Here is a 25,558-nt window from a genome sequence, read left to right on the forward strand (position 1 = left end):
TGCTGAGGTCAAGTGTGCAAGCCAGCATTTTAATGCTCCTTTCAAGAAAGTTTTCAATCATGTGACATTTACAAAATAACATCCAAGTTATTTGGTGTTGCAGAACAGCAATATCCCTCGCAAAACCAACATTCCAACAAAGATTGTACCTGTAAATAATTTTGATAACGTTTCAAATATATGATCAGAGCTGGTCTTGCTGAGCAAAGAAGTCAGAAAATAGAAGACAAATCCCATTTTATGACCTCAATACCTGTAGATTTCTTGTACTAGATTTAGACACAGGTTTTTGTTTCAGGATTACCAAGATATGGTAAGTGAAATATGTTGCAGATAATTACAAAGGCCACTGCTGTCCTCAAAACTCTGCACATATCCCGGCTATAAAACACAGTTGAAATCCAGAATGCTCACGGCAAGGCTTCACTCAATCAAGTCTTCAAAGATATGTTACTACTAAAAAGAAAAATACACTAGCCTTATAGTTTATGGTCAAAAGAGGGGCAAAATTAATCTACTTATCTGGATTACATACAAGCAGCTGGTCAAATTTCTATCCATCACAAGAGTGTGAAAAAATTGCTCAGTTGTAAACCAACGGCATGAGGTCACAACAATCATTTTTAAATATATGGCTCATAAATGCGTATACAGAACAAGAGGAAAACGGTCAAGTAAATAAAATTGCAACACTGATTACATTTTCATTGTTTTATCCAGGTTATTTGAATTTCAATAAAAACAAAGTCGTTCCCTGGTTTAAAGGTGCATATTCTGCTTCTGGAGCTCCAATTCACTTTAAGGAATATGGAAAGTGAGCTGAGCCATCTTCTAATTGACGATGAGGAGAGCCCAATTCAAACCAAACCAATGTGGGGGGAGGGTAAGAGGAATGCATCATTCAATAACAGGACTTTCATAATTATGAACTTATACATCTGGAAAAGCACAAGACAGCAATGATCTGCCCCTCTTTCTCCAGATCAGACTTCACCCGGAACCACTCCAGGTGGAAAATATACAGAACTTGACTAAGTACACGCCTGCAATGATGGAAACAAAACATTTATATGAAAATAGCAGGAATAAGAGATTTAATACATTCTTTTTCCTCAAAACATCATTTCTATTCCAGTTTTGCCATAATATTTGTAGGCACCTAGCAACAACTTTCTTGAAGTAACAGCAACAGCTTATACTACAGCAGACATGGATATTGCAACATGGATACAAATGTGGAGAATGTACACAGGCATTTTAATTGAACACCAGATACACTTCCTTTTTGATTTTTTTTAATATATAGGGCTATGTAATTGTCATACATATTAAACCCAATTGCAGCTACTCTTTAATTGGAAACATCCAATATACCGAACGAATGCCTACTGAAATTTTGTCCTGAATGCTGAAACAGAAGCAAAGACTACATTTTACCATTTGGTGTGGCAGGTGCAAGGGAAGGGATAATGGGAAGAGAAAACAATTTGGTAAATAGCATGTACTGAAACAGCAGATGCCATAGACATTACAATGGAACATGGCTGAACAGGTAAGACACAGACTCTCCATTGTGAGTTCTTCGAATCGCTTCAGCAAGGATCATTGAGATATCAATAACCTAATAGAAAGAAACAAAACCATGATTCAGGATGCTTTCTGTGTATTTGAATACAGACAGATCAGTTTCTATTTTAGTCACGTTGCAAATTGAGAGAAGCTAGAAACTAGTATTACAGTAGCAAGTTGAACTGCAGGAGTTTGGCAATCGTGAGATTAAAAAGCAGTTGGGAAATAAAACAAGATTAAAGATTTACACTGCATTTGCAAATGGCATTCACATCATGAACATATTTATAGCAAGTAAATAATCATCATCATAGAATAAATTCACATTTTACAGCATGGGATGGGCCATTTGGGCTATGATACACATGCTACCTCTCAAAGTGCTATCCACTTAGTCCCATTTCTGTGCTTTGTGCCCTTTCTCAATCCTTTAAAATATCAATCCACTTTCTTGTTGGAAGCAGTTATGGAACTTGATGCACATGGTAACAAATGTGGCAGGTGATCAAAAGAAAACAAAACACAAAACATTGGGTGAGGAAACAAATGGAGTGAAACACTGGATTGCTGGCTGCATCTTCAGTTGCTTAGGACCCAGGCTCTGGATTCACATCCCCAACTTTTTCTCTTGTTTTAGACACTTCTAAAACCTTTTAAATAAAGGAATACTTCATAGCATGTCAAAAGTAAATATTTACCCTCACTCCTAATACAGAGAATGAGGAGGCGATTTATCCTGGATGGAGCCACTGTAGGCTCAAATTTTTGAACAGTCATTTTATGCAGAGATCAAAATATGAACCGATTTTTGGGATCGCAAGTCAATTACCACATCCAAATCAGAAATAAAAAGGAAGGAAGGAAAGGTCTTCTTATCTAACCTTCAATAATTAGGCTGAACCAGATTAAGCAGCAAGTATTATGTAGAACAGGGTTTTCCAAAGTTTTCCAGCCATGGAACCCTTTTGACCTCCAAGAATACTGAAGAAACGCATAGGAAATATAATTAAACCAGCAAAACAATGTGCCTATTGCACACTCAATCAAATATTTAAGCTTGATTTTGTATATTTATTATAATAAAAAAGTTCTGTTATTCATCAAACACTTCCAAATCTTATCTTGGTCTTCCGAAGCACTGGGTGGAAATGCCAAGCCTCACCCCAACAGTACCCACACCCGCCTGCAGCTCCAGTGAGTTTGACATCCAAAATATCGTCACTGAAGGACAGGGCTCCAGCTCAAACTTCAGAATCACCAATATGGTGCTAAACTAGTAGACCCAGAAACCCACAAGCTTGGGACAGAACCAGAACATGTGCATGTGGTCAGCTGGACCACTTGAGCAGTGCTCACACCTGTCCTCCACCCCTACAAAAAGAAGCTACTCGTTCTGGACTTGGATCAGATGCACCCCATCAAACAAAGCCTCGCACACGAGGATGTGGAGTTCACACTGCAAAGTGCCTTACTCCACACCTCGTGATCCAGTATGGGCCCCAGCTCCTCGCCCCATCTAGCCTTAACCCCCTCCACTGACAGCGAATCCTCAGACATAATCCGTCCAATAATGCCAGAAGAGCTCCCTTCCTGCGACCCTGTGAATGAAAGAACCCTCTCTATTAAAGATGTTGGCAGTGCCATGGGGAAGTCAGGGAAAATCCATTTCGTAAAGTTGCAAACTTGAAATCTAAATAAATCTGAACCAGAGTACAAGCCTTTGTCAATTCCTCTAACACCAGGAATTCCACCAGGAACAAATCAGCCACTATCCAGCCCCTTTCTATTCCCATCCCATAATCTTACAGGATCGAACAGGTGATTGGCACAAATGGGAGTCAGCTTCAACACTGACACCAACTCTTATCTCTCAACAACTTCTCCTTTAACTCATCTCACTTTCTTCAAATCAAAGGTGTAGCTGTGGGTACCCGCATGGGTCCTAGCTACGCTTGCCTTTTTATGGGGATGTGGAACATTCCTTGTTCCAGGCCTATCCAGGCCCCCTGCCACAACTCCTTTACCGATACATTGATGACTATTTTGGTGCCGCGTCATGCTCTCGCCCGGACCTGGAAAAATTAATCAACTTCGCTTCCAATTTCCACCCCTCCATCACTTTCACCTGGTCCATCTCAGACACCCCTTCCCTTCCTTGATCTTTCTGTCTCCATTTCTGGCAATAGACTATCCACTAATATCCACTACAAGCCCACTGACTTCCACAGCTATCTGGACTACAGCTCTTCGCACCCTACACCCTGTAAGGACTCCATCCCTTTCTCTCAACTCCTTCACCTCCGTCGCGTTTGTTCCGACAATTCCAAAATGGTGCTTCGAAAATGTGTTCCTTCTTCCTCGACCGTGATTTCCCACCTACAGTTCTGGACAGGGCCCTCAACAGTGTGCGGTCCATCTCCCGCGCCACTACCCTCGCCCCCTCCAAGAACAAGGATAGAGTCCCCCTCGTTCTCACATTTCATCCCACCAGCCTCCATATGCAAAGAATAATCCTCCGCCATTTTCGCCAACTCCAGCGTGATGCCACCACCAAACACATCTTCCCTTCACTCCCTCTGTCAGCATTCCACAGAGACCGTTCCCTCCAAGACAATCTAGTCCACTCCTCCACCATACCCAGTACCTCTCCCATCACCCATGGCACCTTGCCATGCAATCGCAGAAGGTGTAACACCTGCCCCGTTACCTCTTCCATGCTTAACATTCCAGGCCCAAAACACTCATTCCAGGTTAAGCAGCGTTTCACTTGCATCTCTTCCAACTTGGTCTACTGCATTAGTTGCTCCCAATGTGGTCTCCTCTATATCGGAGACCCCAAACGCAGACTGGGTGATCGCTTTGCTGAGCATCTTCGGTCTGTGCGCATTCAGGATCCTGACCTTCCTGTTGCTTGCCATTTTAACAAAAGACCCTGCTCTCATGCCCACATGTCTGTTCTTGGCCTGCTGCAATGTTCCAGTGAAGCGCAACACAAACTGGAGGAACATCTCATCTTCCGGCCTGAACATCGAATTCAACAACTTCAGATGATCAGCCCCACCTCGACCCATTTGTTTTCATTTAATTTTAACTGTCTTTTACCATTTCTTTCTGTCTTAATATACATTTAATTTCCCCCCCCCCCCCCCCCCCCCCCCCAATCTTATCCACCTTTCCTGTACCTTTCTCCTCTTTGCTTCCCCCTTCCCCTCCCCCACACCTACAGTTCATCCTCTGATGTTAGTTTCCTTGCTGTTTGACCGTTCACATCTTTTGTCATGTCTGGGGACTGCCATTAGCACTCTTTACCCGTGGTATCTGTGGCTATGACTCATCTTTCATTCTCACTCTACAGTATAAATATTTCCCACTTTCTCTGTCTGTTAGCTTTGACAAAGAGAGTCATCGGACTTGAAACATTAGCTCTTTTCTCCCCCTACAGATGCTGCCAGACTTGCTGAGATTTTCCAGCATTTTCCTTTTCGTTTTGACACCAACCTTCTTCAGTTGTTGAAATTGTATCCCATGTCTTCAAAGTGGAAACCACCACCGGATTTGCCAAATACTTTGGCAGTGAGAACAGAAGCAAGGCCGTCACTAATGCCCCTCAGCCAGAGCCCCTACACAACCTCTATTCTATCTGCACCCATATAGCCCCCAGATCACCACACCAACCCAACGCCTTCGTCTAAATTAGCTGCCCAGTAAGAGAATATCAGGTTTGGTAATGCCAGGCTGTCTGATCCCTTTGAAGGACTGCCCTACAAATCCTCAAGATCTTGCCTGCCTATATATATAGGATGATATCAACTTCTTGACCCTCCCAAAGATTAGGAAGGAAAAGTAGACACCGGAAAAATAACAATTGTGGCATTCATTTTGATTGGCCTTGCCCACCAAATACAGATGGTTATCCCACTTTTTCAGAACTCTACCCACCAAACAAGTATAATTCAGTTTATGAAGCTGGGCCCAATTCCAAGCCCCTTGGACCCTCATATCTGAAGCTGGAGCCAACCATGCGGAAATGGTAGCACTCCAAGCAATCTGCGGGGTTCACCAGAAAATACTTTCCCAAGATTAGCTTATACCCCGAGCTAAAGGATCTCAATATTTCCATTATATCACTCATGGTGGGGACCTGGTCGGTCACGTAAAATGGAAGATCATTAGCATACTAAGAGACCTCATGGTCCACCACTCCCCTCATTATCCCTCTCCACTTAATGGCAGGGACGCCCTATTTAATTGAAAGTTCTCCGAGCTCATGTTGGTGAGGACACTAGCGTAGGGGGCCTTCTACACCAGGCGCATCCATGACCCAAACCTCTCAGTGCAAAAAGATACACTCATTCTACCCTATCAAATGCATTCTCTGCATCTAACGAAACAATTATCTCTGAATTGGGTAAAGCACATTTTGCAATTACCGCACATTGGACGACAATGCCAGCCTTGGACAAATCCCATCTTATCACCCCCAATCGCTTGAGGAAGGCATGGCTCCAACCGCAGTGCTAACACATTAGCCAGTATCTTGCCGTCCACGCTTAAAGTAATGACATAGGACGGTCCGACCCACATTCCACAGGCTCCTTGTCCTTTGTTAATAGAAGTGAAAATCATGCATGCATCAGCGTCTCAGGCAGGGATTCTCGGTGGCAGATTCCTCAAAACATCCCCATTAACAACGGCACAGCTGTCAGCAAACGTCTTGTAAAAAAAGTCAACCTGGAACCATCTGTGCCTGAGGCTTACCTGTTTGCATCTGCTGCCAAGACCTCCTCTGCACCCATTAGGCTCTTCCTCCCCCACCTTGGAAAATGCTACACACAACAAAAACTTGACATACCTGACCCCCCCCCAACTCTGACCTTTAAAAGGTTTGCTCCATTAACTTTGTCTGGAGAAGACACCAGCCTGCCACCCAGTCTTGGACCCGAATAATCTCCCAGGAGGTCGCCTGACACCTGAACTGGCAAGACAAGAGATGACTGGCTTTTTCCCCATATTTGTATGTAAACCCCCCAGCACCACCACCACCACCACAACTGGCACACTGCTTTGTCAATAGATCAAACAGTCAAACTGCATGTGCAGTTTTTTTTCCTGGTCAGGGGCTCTGGGGTTTTGTCATTCGAATACCTATGGTGTACCTCCAAAATGTCATCCACCAACCTTTGGCATTCCTCTCTAGCCTCCCTATTTATATGCACTTTGTGCAATATTATCTCCCTCTAATCACTGCTTTCAGGGCCTGCTATAAAACAAGAGGGAGATGCCGACCAGCTCCCATTAAACCCCACATACCTGTTTATCACCCTTGTTATCCGTCCACAGAACCCCCTGACTGCCAATAACCCCAAACCCAGCCTCCACACTGGGCACTGAAAACAGACCCATTAATTAAAATTACCACCCCAGGCCCCAAGATCAAAACCAGAATAACACTTGGCTCACCCAGTCCTTTTGGGGCCTAATCTGATCCATTCACGTGGGTCTACTGCAGAAGCACTGCATCGGCCTGCAAATTCTTTTTTAAAAACAACATTTAGAGTACCCAATTGCTTTTTCCCTCCAATTAATGGGTAATTTAGCATGGCCAATCGATCTACCCTGCACATCTTTAGGCTGTGGGGGCAAAACACATGCACATAGGGAGAATGTGCATATTCCACACGATCAGTGACCCAGAGCCAGGATCGAACCTGGGACCTCGGCAGTGCTAACCACGACCCTCAAATTCTTCAGATGAGAAAATTCTTGATCGTTTCACCAGGTCCCCAGACGTTAACGTTTCCAGTGCGTAGTCTGATCAGGGGTCCCTCAACCCCACCATTTTCACAGAGGAATTATCCCATTTTATTAAAAGTTTTTAGAGCCAAGGCTCACCCAAGATAGCCACCGACCCCACCTGCAAGGTAAAAACCCTGGTCACTGTCAGCATTCATTCTCTTCCCTTCCCCTTCCTCCCCCCCCCACACCGCCGTCATTCTCGTCCCTTCCCCTTCCTCCCCCCCCCCCCCCACACAACCGCCGCCCACTCAAGACCCTGCAAATTTCCTCCCACTTAACAATGCTCCCTCCTCCCACCAAACCAAACCACTAGGCACATTGAAACTTGTCCAAACAGTTCAACAAGCTGCAGCCTCTCTCTCCACCTCACCCTCCATTCACTAGCTTTACTCTAACTGCTAGCGAGGTAAAGTTCTCCAGGTACTTTACCTTCATCCTCAGGGCCTTATTCCTCTCCTCCACCATCACCGTCTAGCAATATTTGTTTGCTATGCCATTGCAAAGTCTCCTCCACCCCTTTCAGTACCACCCAATGCTCTCTCACGTCCTCAATGGACTGGAGGATCCCCATCATCTCCCTTCCTTGCCTTTCAAAGTCTTTACCGAATTGTTTCGCAAATTAGAGTGCCATTACCCCAGTCAGCGTTTCCACTGTGATATGAGCGGCCCCATCCGTCAAGGTCACCTGCACCATCATTCCTCCCAGTGAACTTTGCACTTTCACTGGCTCCATCAAAGGACTACCACTCGTACACCTAGATTGGTCAGGTTTGTCAATCAATTTCCCTTGGAAACCAGGCAGAAGGACCAAAAAACTAAGACTCTGGTGGGAGCTACTTTATGTGCGACCTTCTCCTACATGTTGCCATCTAAATTTAAATCTTTCACTCTGATCTACTTTTGCGTTATTCTTTCACAGGACGTGGGAATCAGTGGCTTGGCCAGCATTTATTCCCGATTCCCAATTGCTTGACTCATTCCTGGCTTGTGCCTTGTAGAGGGTCAGGCGGCAAGTTACTCTCTGCAGATTTCCCAACCTTGGGACCTATTCTTGTAACCATAGTATTCTTATGGCTAGTCCCAGTTCATTTTCTAATCAATGGAAACCCTGTGGATGTTGGTAATGTCATGGGGAGATTGCTGGATTCACTCTGGAAGATGGCAATTGCCTGGAACTGGTGTGGTGCAAAAGTTACTTGCCAATTAACAGCCCAAAACAAAATGCTGTCCAGGTCTGGCTGCATATGGGCATGGACTGCTCAAGTTTCCAAGACACAAATGGTATTGAACAATGTCCAATCACCAGTGAAACATCAGTTTCGACTTTATTACAGACAGGTTATTGATGAAGCAGCAAGGTGGGCTGAGCCTAGGGAACTATCCTGAGAAAATCCTGCAACAGTATCCTGTGACTGAAATTATTGTCCCTCAACACCACAACCATCTTCTTTATGCTAGGTAGGATTCTAACCAGTGGACATTCCCACCCTACCCGACTCCCAGATTAGTCCGGTTTTGCCAGGGCTCCTGTATGCCACACCTGGTCAAGTGCTGCATGGATGTCAAGGGCAGTCACTCACCTCACTAATTCAGCTTTGTTTGGACCAAGCTGCATGGAGGTCAGGAGCCAAGTGGGTCGTGGCAAAGTGGAGTCTCCTCTTCAGGCTAGTTGCTTAATTGTTCACCACCATTCACAACTGGATGTGACAGAATGGCAGTAAATTACATTTACTGCTCCCATTAATTAAAAAGGTTAGTTGAGTTTTGAAATTCATGCTGACTATTCTTTTATTTTTAGTTTCTAGATGTTCTTCTATGCATTCCTTTAGTAGTTAATCCTTTAATTTTGCTACCGTTGTGTAAAGCGGTTAGTCGACAATTCCCTGGACATGTTCTACCCCTCTTCTGAAATACACTTTTACATTAACTATTTGACAGTCCTCTGGCACATCTTTTTCTTATTAAATTAATGCAGAAATGCCTGTGCAATCTCTTAAATGCATTAATGCAGTTTGGTTTATTCAATAAATTTAAAACAAAAAAGGGGAATGCATGTCTCATTACTCAAGGGTTCAATTTCATAATTGATTTTGTTTTTTTTAAAAAAAAAAACTTCTCCCCTAATCTTTGGACTCTTTTATCATGCATTCCTTGCTGTCCATATACTTTGTCATTTTCTTTACCCTCAAGTTATTCTCTTATGTCTGTACTCGTATGAAGTCTCTCTAGCTTGCATTTTCCTTTTAGAGGAACACATTTTCCCTCCAAGGGCAGCACGGTGGCACAATGGGTTAGCACTGCGGCCTCACGGCGCCGAAGTCCCAGGTTCGATCCCAGCTCTGGGTCACTGTCCGTGTGGAGTTTGCACTTTCTCCCCGTGTCTGCGGGGTTTCACCCCCACAACCCAAGATGTGCAGGCTAGGTGGATTGACCATGCTAAATTGTCCCTTAATTGGAAAAAATGAATTGGGTACGCTAAATTTATTTTAAAAAAATTCCCCACCTGGTACAGTTTTTAATATTTCCTATCGCTGTTTGCCAACATAGTTACCCATTCCCCAAGTTCCATTCTCAGCCCCTCAAACAACTTTTCTTCAATTAATTAACCTGGTTTGTCATACTTCTATCACCGTTATATTTTCCAGGATCAACTTTAAATGTATATTTTGGTCACTGTTGTCTGGCTGTTCCCCTACTTGTACGTTCCTCATTACAGGCTCCAATTACAAAACTTCCCTTGTTGAATGTTGTACACAAAAGGAGATCTGTACATATTGTATCTGTACATATCTGTACTCCATTCCCGTATTCTTTTTTTGCCTACCTATGTGATTGAAATCAATGATTCTTCTATGCTTTTTACTCAATTCCTTAATTTGTCTGCCTGTTTCTTCGTCCACCTCCCTTCCACTATTATACTAAGTGCACTACACACAACAGTGTGACTGATCTTTAATCCTCCCTGTGGATTCTATTTGTCTTACCAATTGTCCTTTTTTTCTACTGCAATCATGTTGTCCAAATAAGTGTAGGTACTCCACCTTCCAGTTTTCCAACATTTCAAATGTGTTTTACTCTTCAATGTTTAATTTCTGACCCTGATTTTTTTATCTGGAGCTATATCGCTGTTTCAGTCATGGCTTCTTGTAATTGTGTGGTCTGCCTTGGTATTCCCTCCCAAATGTGTGCGGTCTGCAAATTTAGAAATAGTTTCAGTTGAAAGTCTAAATTGTATTGCAAAAGCTATTTTTTTTCTTTCAAGATGTGATGCCACACATACGTTTGCTTATCTGAAGCAATTCCCCTTCACTTCACTGAATGCAATAGTCTGTCATCCTCCCATGGAAAGGAAATCCTGTGTCAAAATAGTCAGCCATGTAAATTAGAATACTTCCATAGACAAGGTTTACTAATTGACCAAAATCAGACACCGATTCCATCAGAAGCAAGTTTTAGCTCTGTTCTAGCTAGGTTTAAGAACAGGGATGTATTTGTTTCTCTTATAGTACATCAAGATAGCATATAAAGTAGTTCTTCCCTGTAGCATAATTAATTCTCAACATACCTGTATTTTAGAACAGTGTTTCATTTTATCCTCCTGAGGTATTGTATTGGTGACGACCACTGCATCAAAACAGGCATTGTTGATGCGAGAGATAGCAGGACCGGAGAAGATTCCGTGCGTGAGGATGGCATAGACTCTGGTGGCTCCAGCAGACAGCAGCCTGTGATGCACAGATAAATCAAATCAAAAACTAAGCTCCTTCCCCTCTCACTTTGTCACTGACTGCAGCATTTCACTTCCAATTTTTGATGGGACAATAACTATTTGGAAAAAACATAGGCATAATTACAAGTTAAACAACACTGGACAGTTGAATTATTTCACTCATTATTTATAAAAAATTCTGTGGTCTGCTCTTGTCGGTCTGCTCCTTAAAACACAATAGTCTAATTAGTGACTTTTACAGTTCAATCCTGTAACCATATTCAACTCAAGTTATGGGAGAAAAACAGCAGTTTTAATGGGCAATTGTCAACATTAGCCATGTTTCACCTCCCACCATTTCATGGGACTTTGGAACTGGACTTTTAAAAACCTTGAAATGAAACTGACAAAATGAACTGACTTCTTGAATATACTAGTCAAGAGATGGCAGACAGTCCAGTCACAGAATGGGTGGTGTGTCTATTCAAGATTTAAATGATTTGGCTTGACCACTGGGCTGTGGCTAAATTGTAGATCCATAAATAATACTTACAAGTTAACGACCTGCGGTTTCCAGATTGTCTGGGTGTGCACCAACATCCCATGGAAATGCTAATCCCAAAAACTGCTTAATTAGAGTGAAACTCATTCACCAATCTTATCGATGCTGGTAAACCAGAATATTCCCCAGTGAAACAATTTCTGACGTGAATGGACTATACATAATTTCAGAATGTGGGCTTGTTACAAGATGTAGGTACCTTGCTGAGCAAGTGTTCGATTTGGGGTGTCTGCTTCCGGTCCTATCGGTAGTTCCAGGTCTTCCGTCCGTTCGCCCAAGGCCACTAGTCCGACTCCCATGTAAAGGTCCCCGACAGATAGCATCTCTCTCTTTCCTTCCCTCCAACCCACCACCAATCCTGTCTCCATCTTTTAAAAGTGGTGTCGAACATGGCTGGTGGGAATTTGCGATTTATGCAGATTAACTCAGTGTCTGGCAGAGTTGGTGCACTGCTTTCCTGGTGGATAGCAGGTTAAAGTCCATTTGTAGCTTTTTCCTCTCCGCCAGCAGCTCTATGGTCAGGGCCTCGAAGTACTTTCAGTCAACATCCAGAATGGTCGATCAGCTGCTGCCTGGCCTCCTGCTCTTCCCTGTCTTAGTAGGCTAGAATTTCGTTCCTAATCACAGACTTCAGTGCCTCCCAGAACATGGAAGGAGTGTTCTGGCTATTAGTAACGATATCGCCTGTGGTCTACGTTTTGTGGCTGGACCTTGCCAGCCAAGAAGTCAGTGTCCAGTCTCTATGTAGAGCCCTGGGCACAGCCAGTCTCCAACCTCATATCATGTAATGTGGTGTGGGGTTGGAGATGACTTGCGGAATATTCTGCCCATGCTGTTCCTGGAAGCACTGATTTTCCCATTGCAAAGAAGTCTATCCTTGAATATGCTTTGTGCACCGGTGAAAGGAACAAGAATTCCTATTCACCAGGTTGTAGAAACCGCCATGAGTCCACCACCCCCATCTGTGCTCCATGAATGCTCCCAGTTCCTTAGCCGTGCCTGTCTTTTTCCCTGTTCTGGGGTTTGATTGATCCATCAGAGAGTCCTGTACAGTTGTTGAAGCCACCCCCCCCCCTCCCATGATCCGTGTGTCTCAATGTCAGTGATTTCCGCCATGGTCTTCTTTATAAAAGTCGGTGTCGTCCCAGTTGGGCACGTACACATCTACCAGAATGACCAGCGCCCCGTCCAGGACACCGCTGACTATGACGTACTATCCCCCTTGGTCCGTAACAGTCTTTGTCACTGTAAATCACAACCTCTCACTAATCAGTATGGCTACTCCCCCAGCCCTTGTTCGGTAACATGAGTTATAAGTCGGTCCTTCTCCTTCAGGTGTGGCTCCTGTAGGAAGATTATGTTGGCTTTCAGACTTCTTAAGTGGGTGAAGACTCTGGATTTTTTCACTGGGCCGTTAATTCCCAAGACATTCCTGGTGATAATCCTGATGGGGGTTTTGCCACCCCCCCCCCCCCCCCCCTTTTTACACCTGATGGGTTTCTCCCCCCCCCCCCCCCCCCCCCCCCCCCCCCCCACAATAGCCCTGTTCCTGCGGGATCAACCATACTTACCTGGTTGACGTACCCCTGCACTCCGGGATTTCCCTTTTGTAGAGGACCATCCAAAATGGCCGCAGCCAGTTCTCACCACGAGGCCGGGTCCTAGCGGTCCAGGGTTTCCTTTGACCAAGGGGCACCCAACATGGCCACCATTTGTACACCACATGATTTCACCCTGCACTCAGGGTCTCCCTTTGCCAGGGACCCTCCAAAGTGGCTCCATGCGATGCCATCTTGTTTCCTCAGCCTGTGCCTCCCCTGCCAAGGCCTGTGCAATATCCACCTCAAATTTTCCCTCTGTTACATTCTCCTTCCTGCACAACCCACTCTCTCCCTGCCGGGAGGTGCGCCATGATCCCCCTTGCTTTCTGTCTTCCTGTTGTCCCAGCTGTTGGTTCTGACGAACACATTGAAATAATACTCCTTTTGGTGTGTGACCTGGAGCCTGGCTGAGAACAGCATGCCAAAACGTACCCATTCTTGTACAGGGCTGATTTTGCCTGATCCCTGTGTTGTGCTAGTTCTCCGCCAATATCTTGGTAACTTCTGATTCCATGTCCATCCCAGGTGATCGTTTGCAGTGCCCACCGCAGGACTCTCTCACGGTCGTATCGACGGAGCTTTGTGATAATTGCCGTTGGCTGCTCCTTGTTCTGGGGAAGCTGTTTCTTCTGACAAAGTTGCCCAGCATTTGGGCAACGTAGTCCGCCGGGTCCTTTCCCTCAATGCCTTCAGGCAAGCCTACAATGTTTTGCGGTCGGGACCAGTTCTCCTGGTCCTTGAAATTTCCCCTAGGCCGCCACCCTCCTTTTTACCTCCACATCCAGGGCGACAATTCTGTCGCTCTGGTGCAGAGGCCTTTTCAGGTCACGGATCGTCCTTTCCTGGGTTGCCTGATCATTTCCTTCATGGCAGACAATTCCTTCATCAGGAAACTCTTCCATCCATCCCCAGGTTTTTTGGGGAGTGGGGTGGGGTGTGATGCTCGAGTTGTTGGCCGCTCTCCCCTGGATGGTTGGGACCCCTTTGTCTCGTGGATCTGCCATCTCGTCCGCCTGCTGGTTGTGGCACATCCTGCCATCTCTTCAGCCTCTCGAGCTCCCATTTGCTGGCATCTTTCCTCGGTTACCCTCCTTTAGTTGTTAAGGGATTTGTTTCCTTGAAATTGGGGTAAAATTAAACTAAAAGTGCATTTTTTGTCTCAGTTCAGGAGAGGCACCTCACACCTGATGTGTGCATCCTTTCAGCACATCACTGTCACTGGAAGTGCCCACTGATGGTACTATAAACTATTTTGAAAAAAAACTGATGTATATTAGTCCTGAGCCTTGACCAATTGTCTTCACATTGACAGGTTCAGGTCAAACATTTAGAGTTAATATAGATGGGAAATGCAGATTCACCTATCTACAGTATATTATTTCGGAAACTGCTGCCATGCAACTTGGATTAAATAGAGCACAAGACAATATATAGAGTGCTGTCACAAGACTAATTAAAAAAAAATCTTACCATTTCAGTCTACAAAAGTTTACTGAAGCATGATGATTTGTTCCCCCCCCCCGAAAATATTAATTCTGACGATCAAGAGTTGTAACAGAGATCATTAGATAAGGATAATTCAAGAGCATCAGTCAAAGATAGGAAATGGTGATTTTTTTTTTTAATGCTTTTGCGGATATTACTACAATAAAAAAGTGAACAGATCTGAGAGAGATTACTATTGCTGGAGGAAAAATAATCAGAGAGTGGAGTCTGTGTTTCCCTGGGCATGTGGCTGCTCTACAGCAATGCTTTCAACTTCCATAGTTCAGCAACTTACTTGTCTGCAGCATGGCAGATTGTGCCACAAGTATCTGCCATATCATCAACAAGAATGGCTACTCGGTCCTTCACATCACCAACTAGAACCATTCGGTCAACTTCATTGGCTTTTTTACGCTCCTTATGAATCAATGCAAAATCTACATTCAGTCGATCTGCAATGGACGTTACTCTGAAAAATGGAAGGTGAAAAATAATGTTTGATGTGCTTATGTTCAATGATAAAACATGCACAAGCAGTGAAGAAGAAATATAACAATTAAATCTTTTTGGTTCTCTTCCACCATTCAATTTCCAGATTGAAATTATAAGTAATGGAAATGAATACAATATAATTAGGAATAGCTTGAAAGAGTATGGAAAGGAGAATCAGCAATACTGTATACAAATATGAATACAAAATGCATGGAAGAATGCTAAACTTAACATTTTGTTTTCTCACATGTTAACATTATTTGTGCTCACTTCTTAAAATAAAAATAAAAACAAAGTGTTAGCAGTCAGAATTAATCTCATGCAGGCAGGCAAGGTCAAAATGAAATGGCCCTGATTCCAGAGGATCAGAAAACATCAAAAATGTAAAACCTCAGAAAGGGAAAATGTCAGAATCTATTATTAAGGAGGTAGCATTTAGAAAACCATAATATAATTAGACATAGTTTTGTAAAGGGAAAATCATATTTGACAAAGTTATTTGAGGATGTAACAAGTAGGGTGGAAAAAAGGGAAAGAGTCGATACAGTGTATTTGGATTTCCAAAATGGATTCAATAAGATGCTACTTGGCAGGTCACTGTACAAAATAAGAGCTCTTTATGTTATGGGTGGTATTAGCATGGACAGAGGATTGGCTAACTAACAGTAATCAGTGAAAAATAAGTAGGAAAGTAAGTTGAGAAGGATGCAGGATGCAAAACGATTGGGCAGGTTAAGTGAGTGGGCAAAACATTGGCAGATGGAGTATAATGTGGGAAAATGTGATGTTTTGCACTTTGACAGAAAGAACAGAAAAGCTAAATGTTATATAAATGGAGAGGAATCACAAATGCTGTGATATGGAGATGTGTATTTGTACATGGATCAGAGTTAACATACTGGGACAGCAAGTAAATAGAAAAGTAAACAGAACATTGACCTTTATTGCAAGGAGGATGGGGTATAAAAATAAGGATACCTGGCTACATCCAAGAGAAGATTGGTCAGATCTCACACCCTATCCCGACTTGGAACTCTCTCTCCATTCCTTCAGTCACTGGGTCAAAATCCTGGAACTCCCTAACATCACTGAGCATTCTACAGCTCATGAAACAACAGCATTTCAAAAAGGTAGAGCATCACCACCTTTTCAAGGGCAAAAAATGTTGACCTACCCAGCGACACCCACATCCCATCAGTGTACAGTTTTGGTCTCATTAAGGAAGGATATACTTTCATTAGAAACAGTTCATTGGAAACAGTTCAGAGAATATTCATGTGGCTAATTCCCGGGATGACTGGAGAAAAGATTGAGCTATACTCATTCTTCCAAACTCCAATGAGAGGTGATCGTATTGAAACATAGGATTCTGAGGGCTTGACAGGGCTGATGCTGAGAGGAGGCCTCCCCTTGTGAGAGAATCTAGAATTGGAGAACAGTTTAAAAATAATGAATCCCCAATTAACGATGGAGAGAAGGCAGCACTTCTCAGGATGGTTATTTGCCTTCCAAATTCTCTAGAGAGCAGCGTAGCTTGGAAGTTAGGCCATAATCAGATCAAAAATGATCTTAACTGAATTGTGAAGCAAGCTTTATGGGCTGGGTGGCCTACGTCCGCTCATTTGAATGATGTTATTTATTCAACAAACAGAATAAGTGATGGTTAGTCAGCCTAGTTTGTTCATTTTGAAAAATCACAAATGAACTGTGAAAACTTGACCGCATCAGAATTCTTTCGCTTACATATATTTTGCAGTCCAATTCCATCGAAAATAAAGATATAGCAGTATGTCCAAGATGTCACAAAATACAGTTAAGAGAATCTGGCACTAATTGCTAGTCAATTAATCAATTCAAAATTTGAAAAAAGTTTTGGAGATTAGTCAAAATTAAACTGAATAAATTTAGCTTTTTTGTCAAAAGAGCACAAGAGATTACAGGAGTTCACGGTTGAGGGCTTCATTTATATGGAATTGACAGATAAAAGAATAGTTTGTTTGTGATCTTATGGTATGACTTCCTCAACCAGGGGTCTGCAACATTGATGTTTAATGTTATTTTAAATCAAAATCAACCGATGTACAATGGTTTTTGAGATTTATAATCAGGAATCCAAATTTCCTAGGTGAAAATAGTTAGCTCCTAGATGGTTATTTGTTGGGGGAGTTTTGTGAAGGAGCTAATTATTCATCTACAAATCTCTGACCCAAACTCCTTATAATGATTATTAGGGAATTGACCTAATATTTTTAGAAGACTCCTCCAACTGTCACGAAATACAAAAAGAGTTTAAAATTTGGGTGGGGAATCCTGTCCCGGCCTAAAACACAAATTTGATGATTGGTTAGTTATCTCAGGAGGAAATTTGGGTTGAGAAAAAACAGCTGAGTCAGAATGTGAATCTGACTACATAATCAAAAACACAAACATATCATGTGGTTAGTTAGCAGCTTCTTCCGAATTCAGGAGATATTTCTTAGCATGAAAATGGCTCTGCAGCATAATTATCCAACACTGGTGAACTTTGCAGTGTGTTATTTTAGTTTATAATGCATTAAAACAGGGTGGCATGGTGGCACAGTGGGTAGCACTGCTGCCTCATGGCACCCAGGACCCAGTTAAATCCCAGCCCCGGGTCACTGTCCGAGTGGAGTTTACATTCTCATGTCTGCATGGGCCTCACCCCCACAACCAAAGATGTTCAGGGTAGGTGGATTGGCCACGCTGAAATTGCGCCTTAATTGGAGAATAAAAGAGAATTGGGTACTTTTAAATATATATATTTTAAAAATACACAAAACTACAATTACAATGAAATAGTAACTGCATTGTTGTAATTGATTAATAGCTTTAAATTAAATTTTAAAATTAACAGATCCAGAATTTCAAACAATAAATTCCTTTATGGAATTTACAGTGCAGAAGGCGGCCATTCGGCCCATCGAGTCTGCACCGGCCCTTGGAAAGAAAACCCTACTCAAGCCCACGCCTCCATCCTAACCCCGCTTAACCTTTTTTGGACACTAATGGCAATTTATATAGGAAAAAGCTGCAAATAATTAAATTCAATGTAGCATTTTACAAAAAACAGCACTAATTAAAATTTTTTGTAAAACCAGACCACGAAACCGTACCAGTTCAAAAATAACCTTTAATAAAACACAAAAAACAGCAATGGTGATCTTGCAGAGTCATGCATTATAATGGACATCTAAAGTAATGGGGATTTACACCAAGGAGCAGTTCTCAGTGAGCAGACCTGCTTTCTTTGCTGCCTTTTAATTTATGCCCTCCAAATTGTAGTTTTTTTTATTTTGAAATAATTTTTATTGAAAAGTTTTGATTTTATACAACATTGACAAACCTTAGTAAAATACCGAAAATAATAATATTAACAATCATATACATTCGCCCCACCTCCATGAACAACACAGCATTTTAACAACAATGCAAATTAACACACTACAAAGTTACAGAATAGACACTACAATAATGCACCTCCCCCCCCCCCCCCCCCCCGGGTTGCTGCTGCTATTGACCAAGTTACCTATCTCTGAGACAGGAAGTCCAGAAAAGGCTGACATCGTTTATAGAACCCTTGTATTTATCCTCTCAGGGCAAATTTGACCTTTTCCAATTTTATAAATCCCGCCATGTCACTGATCCAGGTCTCCACGCTTGGGGGCCTTGCATCCTTCCACTGTAACAGAATCCTTCGACGGGCTACTAGGGACGCAAAGGCCAGGACACCGGCCTCTTTCGCCTCCTGCACTCCCAGCTCTACCGCAACTCCAAAGATCGCGAGTCCCCACCCTGGTTTGACCCTGGATCCAACCACCCTCGACACCGTCTCCGCCACCCCCTTCCAGAATTCTTCCAGTGCTGGGCATGCCCAGAACATATGGGCGTGGTTCGCTGGACTCCCCGAACATCTGGTGCACCTATCTTCACCCCCAAAGAACTTACTCATCCTGGTCCCGGACATGTGGGCCCGGTGCAGCACCTTAAATTGGATGAGACTAAGCCTCGCACATGAGGAGGAAGAGTTAACTCTCTCCAAGGCATCCGCCCAAGTCCCGTCCTCTATCTGCTCCCAGAGTTCCTCCTCCCATTTAGCCTTCAGCTCCTCCACTGACGACTCCTCCATCTCCTGCATTACCTTATAGATGTCAGACACCTTCCCCTCTCCGACCCACACCCCCGAAAGCACTCTGTCCATCGTCCCCTGCGATGGCAGCAAAGGGAATCCCTCTACCTGTCGCCTAGCAAACGCCTTTACCTGCAGGTATCTGAACATGTTCCCTTGGGGAAGGCCAAATTTATCTTCCAGTTCCCCCAGGCCCACAAACCTCCCGCCAATAAACAGGTCCCTCAATTTGCTGATGCCCGCCCTTTGCCACCCCCTAAATCCCCCATCCGTGTTCCCCGGGATGAACCGATGGTTGCCACCCAGTGGAGCCTCCATCGAGCCCCCCCGTTTCCCCCCGATGCCGTCGCCACTGTCCCCAGATTCTTAGGGTCGCCGCCACCACTGGGCTCGTGGTAAACCTCTTAGGGGATAGCGGCAACGGTGCAGTTACCATGGCACCCAGGCTCGTACCTCTACATGACGCCATCTCCATTCTTTTCCACGCCGCCCCTCCCCCCTCCATCACCCATTTACGCACCATTGACACATTGGCTGCCCAATAGTACCCCAGAAGGTTGGGCAGCGCCAGCCTGCCTCTATCCCTTCCTCGCTCCAGGAACACCCACTTCACTCTCGGAGTCCCATGTGCCCACACAAAGCTCAAAATACTGCTAGTCACTCTCCTAAAGGCGGCCCTGGGGATAAATATGGGCAGGCACTGAAAGAGGAGCAAGAACCTCGGAGGCACCGTCATTTTGACGGACTGTACCCTCCCCGCCAACGACAGTGGCAGCATGTCCCACCTCTTGAACTCCTCCTCCATCTGATCTACAAGTCTGGTGAAATTATGCTTGTGAAGAGTCCCCCAGTCCCTGGCCACCTGCACCCCCAGGTACCTAAAGCTCTCCCCTGCCTGCCTAAGCGGGAGTCTACTAATTCCTTCCTCCTGGTCTCCAGGGTGCACCACAAACACCTCGCTCCTGCCTAAATTTAATTTATAACCTGAAAAGGTCCGAAACTCAGCTAGCAACTCCATCACTCCCGGCATCCCTCCCACCGGGTCCGCCACATACAGTAACAGGTCGTCAGCATACACCGACACCCTATGTTCCTCTCCACCTCGCACCAAGCCTCTCCACCTCTCTGAATCTCTCAACGCCATCGCCAGCGGCTCGATTGCCAGTGCAAACAACAAGGGGGACATGGGGCAACCCTGCCTGGTCCCTCGATAAAGCCGGAAGTACTCCGACCTCCTCCTATTCATGGCCACGCACGCCATCGGGGCCTCATATAGCAGCCGTACCCATCTAATGAACCCTTCACCAAATCCAAACCTCCCCAACACCTCCCATAGGTACCCCCACTCCACTCTATCGAAGGCCTTCTCCGCATCCAGCGCCACCACTATCTCTGCCTCCCCCTCAATTGCCGGCATCATGATGACATTCAGCAATCTCTGCACATTCGTGTTCAGCTGCCTTCCCTTCACAAAACCTGTCTGGTCCTTGTGCACAACCCCTGGCACACAGCCCTCTATCCTGGCGGCCAGGATTTGTGCCAGCACCTTAGCATCCACGTTGAGGAGAGATATGGGCCTGTATGAACCACACTGCTGGGGGTCCTTGTCCTTCTTTAAAATTAACGAGATCAGCGCCCGCGACATAGTCGGGGGCAAAGTCCCCCCTTCCCACGCTTCGTTGAGTGTCCGCACCAGCAAGGGGCCCACTAGGTCCACAAACTTTTAATAAAATTCCACCGGGAACCCATCCGGCCCCGGTACCTTCCTTGACTGCATCTGCCCGATCCCCTTAACTAGCTCCTCCAGCTCAATCGGCGCACCCAGCCCCTCCACCTTCTCCTCCTGCACCTTCGGGAAAGAAAGCCTGTCAAGGAACTTCTCCATTCCCCTCCTCTCCCCCGTTGGCTCCAACCGGTACAGTTCCCCGTAAAAGTCCTTGAAGACCTCATTCACCTCTACCCCCTTCCGCACCACATTCCCACTCTTGTCTCTCACTCCAGCAATCTCCTTAGCCGCATCCGGCTTGCGGAGCTGATGAGCCAGCATCCTACTCACCTTTTCACCATGTTCGTACACTGCCCCTTATGCCTTCCTCCACTGTACCTCCACCTTTCTAGTGGTCAGCAAATCAAATTTAGCCTGCAAGCTGCACCTCTCCCCCAACAGTCCCTCCTCTGGTGCCTCTGCATACCTCCTGTCCACCTCCAGCATCTTTCCCACCAGTCTATCCCTCTAACTCCTCTCGCTCCTCTGCCTGTGTGCTCGGATGGATATCAGCTCCCCACGAATTACTGCCTTCAGGGCTTCCCAGACCATCCCCACCTGAACCTCCCCCATATCATTCACCTCAAGGTACCCCTCAATACTTGCCCGGACCCTCCTACACACCTCCTCCTCCGCCAACAACCCCACATCCAACCGCCACAACGGACGTTGGTCCCGCACCTCTCCCATCTCCAACTCTATCCAATGCGGAGCGTGGTCGGAGATTGCAATGGCCGAATACTCGGCCTCCTCCACTCTCGGAATCAGTCCCCTACGCACCACGAAGAAATCTATCCGAGAGTAGACCCTATGTACGTGGGAGAAGAAAGAGTACTCGCGTGCCCTCAGCCTCACAAACCTCCATGGAACCACTCCACCCATCTGATCCATAAACCCTCTCAGTACCTTGGCCGCCGCCGGCCTCCTACCCGTCCTTGAGCTGGACCGATCCAGTGAAGGATCCAACACCGTATTAAAGTCCCCCTCTATGATCAGACCTCCCGCCTCCAGATCTGGGATCCATCCCAACATACGCCTCATAAAGCCCGCATCTTTCCAATTTGGGGCATACACACTAGCCAGTACCACCTTCTCTCCTTGTAGCCTGCCCCTAACCATAACATACCTACCCCCCTTATCCGGCACCACCTCCGATACCTCAAACAACACATTTTTCCCCACCAGAATCGCCACTCTCCGGTTCGTCACATCCAACCCAGAGTGGAAAACCTGCCCCACCCATCCCTTCCTCAGGCGGATCTGGTCCACCACCCTCAGGTGGGTCTCCTGAAGCATTGCCACATCTGCCTTTAGCCCCTTCAGGTGAGCCAGTACCCTCGACCGCTTCACCGGCCCATTCAACCCTCTCGCATTCCAAGTGACCAAATGGATCAGAGGGCGTTCCGCCCCCCTCCCCCGTCGGCTAGCCATAGCCCATCGACTGCCCGCCCCAGGCCAGCACCCCCTGCCCGACCCAGTCCCCATAGCGACAACACCTCACCTCTGTCCCCCCCCAGCCCCTTCTTGACCCTACCAACAGCAACCCGGTATTCCCCTTTCCCCCCCTCCCTTCCCCCCCCAGGCTAGGAACCCTCCCAGCCGCGAACCATCCTCCATTGTACTTCCGTGGGTCAGCTAACTTCTGCTGACCCCGGAAACTCCCGCCAATAGCCCGACCCCTTCCGAAGTGGGATCATCCCCCAATCTATCCCTCCTCCAGGCACCGCTCCAGCGCGGGGAAGAACCAGTTAAGGCCCCGCCTCCCCGTCACCGTCTCCACCCCCCAGCGCGGGAAACCAGAGGAAAGCCCGCGCTTTCGCACTGCCCCACCACACCCTTCTGACGCAGCTCCCAAATATCAGCCCCACTCCATACCCCCACTCCGACATAGAATACAACAGACCCCCCCCCGACCCTCCCCGCAAGCTGCACAGCCCAAACAATGCCCCACAGCACAAAAACAAAGCAGAACAACCCCTCCGTAAATAACCATATCAAAATTGCAAAAGTACTAAAACAAGAAGAGAAAAACAGAAGAAAAAGAGAACACAGCAAAATCCAGCACTAATACATTACAGCCGACCACGCAACCCCCAACCCCTAGTTCAAGTCCAGTTTCTCCGTCCGCACGAAGGCCCACGCCTCCTCCGGGGAATCGAAATAATGGTGCCGGTCCGAATAAGTTACCCACAGGCGCGCGGGCTGCAACATTCCGAACTTTATCTTTTTTCTATAAAGCACCTCTTTCGTCCGATTAAATCCGGACCGCCGCTTAGCCACCTCCGCACTCCAAACCTGGTAGATCCGTACTACCCCATTCTCCCACTTGCTGCTCTTCACCTTCTTGGCCCAGCGCAGCACGCACTTCCGATCACTGAACCGGTGGAACCTCACCAGCACCGCACGCGGGGGTTCATCCTCCCCAGGCCTCCTGGCCAGCACCCTGTGCGCTCCCTCCAGCTCCAAGGGCAGATGGAAAGACCCGGCCCCCACCAGCGAGTTCAGCATTACAGCCACGTAGGCTGTCAGGTCCGACCCCTCTAGCCCCTCCGCAAGGCCCAGGATCCGCAGGTTTTTCCGCCTCATGCGGTGATCAAGCTCCTCGAAGCGTTCCTGCCACTTCTTGTGGAGTGCCTCGTGCCCCTCCACCTTACTCACGAGGACCACGGCCTCCTCCTCTCGTTCAATGGCCTGCGTCTGCAACTCCTTGATGGCAGCACCCTGGGTGGACTGAATCTCTGACAGCCTTCTATTCGTTTCCTGCAGAGAGCTCAGCACCTCATCCTTGAATTCTTTAAAGCAGCACAGGAGATCAGTTTGTTGCTCCTGGGCCCACAGCCTCCATTCCTCTGGGGCTCCTCCGGCAGCCATCTTAGATTCCTTCCCCTGTTTTTTCTGAGGAGCTGCTGCCGTTTTTTCCCCCTTTCCACTCCGAGTTCGAGGCATGGACTGCGGGGAAAGTTGTTCAGCGCACCTTCCCCCACCAGGAGACGTCGAAAAATTTCCGTTTTGGGCTCTCAAAAGAGCCGGAAAGTCTCTTTAAAACGGGAGTACCCAAATGTGTGGCTTCCTACTCCATCACAACCACCGGAAGTCCCCAAATTGTAGTTTGTTTTTTTTAAAAATAATTTTTATTGAAATGTTTCGATACAAACATTTACCCCTACTACATTTTAAATTATAACACAACAAATCCCCCCTGGGAAATCCTCCCCACGCCCTCCCCCGCGCGCACCCCCCCCCCCCCCCCCCCCCCCCGCGCTACCAGTCTAGCAACCAAACCGTTTTTCCCTTTCTGCCGATGGCCTCGGGCAGTCATTGCCCGCGACCCCCCGCTGACGTGCTCCCTTCGTTGCTATCCCCCCCCCCTCCCTTCCCCCCCCCCCCCCTCCCTTCCCCCCCCCCCCCCCCCCCCCCCTTTCTCCCCGGGTTGCTGCTGTTTCGGCCTCCCGTTCCTATCTCTGATCCAGAAAGTCAAGGAAGGGCTGCCACCGCCGGAAGAACCCCTGTACCGACCCTCTCAGGGCGAATTTGATTCTTTCCAATTGGATGAAGCTTGCCATGTCGTTTAACCAGGTGTTAACACTTGGTGGCCTTGTGTCCCTCCACTGAATCAAGATCCTTCTCCGAGCTACCAAGGACGCAAAGGCCAATATTCCGGCCTCCCCTGCCTCCTGTACTCCTGGCTCCACCCCAACCCCAAAAATCGCTAGCCCCCACCCTGGTTTGACCCTGGTTCCCACCACTCTCGATACCGTCCCCGCCACCCCCTCCCAGAACTCTTCCAGTGCCGGGCACATCCAGAACATATGTACATGATTCGCAGGGCTTCCCGAACACCTAACACACCTGTCCTCACCCCCGAAGAACCGACTCATCCTAGTCCCCGTCATATGGGCTCTGTGCAGCACCTTAAATTGGATGAGGCCCAACCTTGCGCACGACGACGACGAATTGACCCTCTCTAAGGCATCCGCCCATGTCCCATCTTCTATCTGCTCTCCCAGCTCCGCTTCCCACTTGTCTTTCAGCTCCTCTATCGATACCTCCTCCACCTCCTGCATTATTTTGTAGATGTCCGAGACCTTCCCTTCTCCGACCCAGACCCCTGACAGCACCCTATCACTCACCCCTCTATCGGGAAGCAAGGGAAATCCTTCCACCTGTCGTCTGGCAAATGCCTTCACCTGCAGGTATCTAAACGTGTTCCCCGGGGGGAGCTCAAATTTCTCCTCCAGCTCTCCCAGGCTCGCAAACCTCCCCTCTATGAACATGTCCCTCAGTTGCCTGATGCCCGCCCTGTGCCAGCTCTGGAATCCCCCGCCAGTGTTCCCCGGGACAAATCTGTGGTTCCCTCTCAGTGGCGCCGCCATCAGACCCCCCACTTCCCCCCTGTGCCGCCTCCACTGCCCCCAGATTTTCAGGGTGGCCG

General features: G+C 46.6%; 1 protein-coding gene across 1 annotated transcript in view; it reads right to left on the reverse strand.

The window, feature by feature from the left end:
• The window catches only part of LOC119951289 (ribose-phosphate pyrophosphokinase 1), a 64,847-nt gene that overhangs the window by 862 nt on the left and 38,427 nt on the right, over positions 1 to 25,558 (reverse strand). The window contains exons 6-8 of the mRNA XM_038774342.1: positions 15,018 to 15,191; positions 10,931 to 11,090; positions 1 to 1,621 (exon numbers count right to left, since the gene is read on the reverse strand). The exon at positions 1 to 1,621 is cut by the window's left edge and continues 862 nt beyond it. Of these exons, the coding sequence (XP_038630270.1) occupies positions 1,529 to 1,621; positions 10,931 to 11,090; positions 15,018 to 15,191 (427 nt within the window). The 3' untranslated portion in view covers positions 1 to 1,528. The remainder of the gene's footprint in view (positions 1,622 to 10,930; positions 11,091 to 15,017; positions 15,192 to 25,558) is intronic.

Source organism: Scyliorhinus canicula, chromosome 17, assembly GCF_902713615.1.
Source record: "Scyliorhinus canicula chromosome 17, sScyCan1.1, whole genome shotgun sequence".
Classification (NCBI taxonomy): Eukaryota; Metazoa; Chordata; class Chondrichthyes; order Carcharhiniformes; family Scyliorhinidae; genus Scyliorhinus; species Scyliorhinus canicula.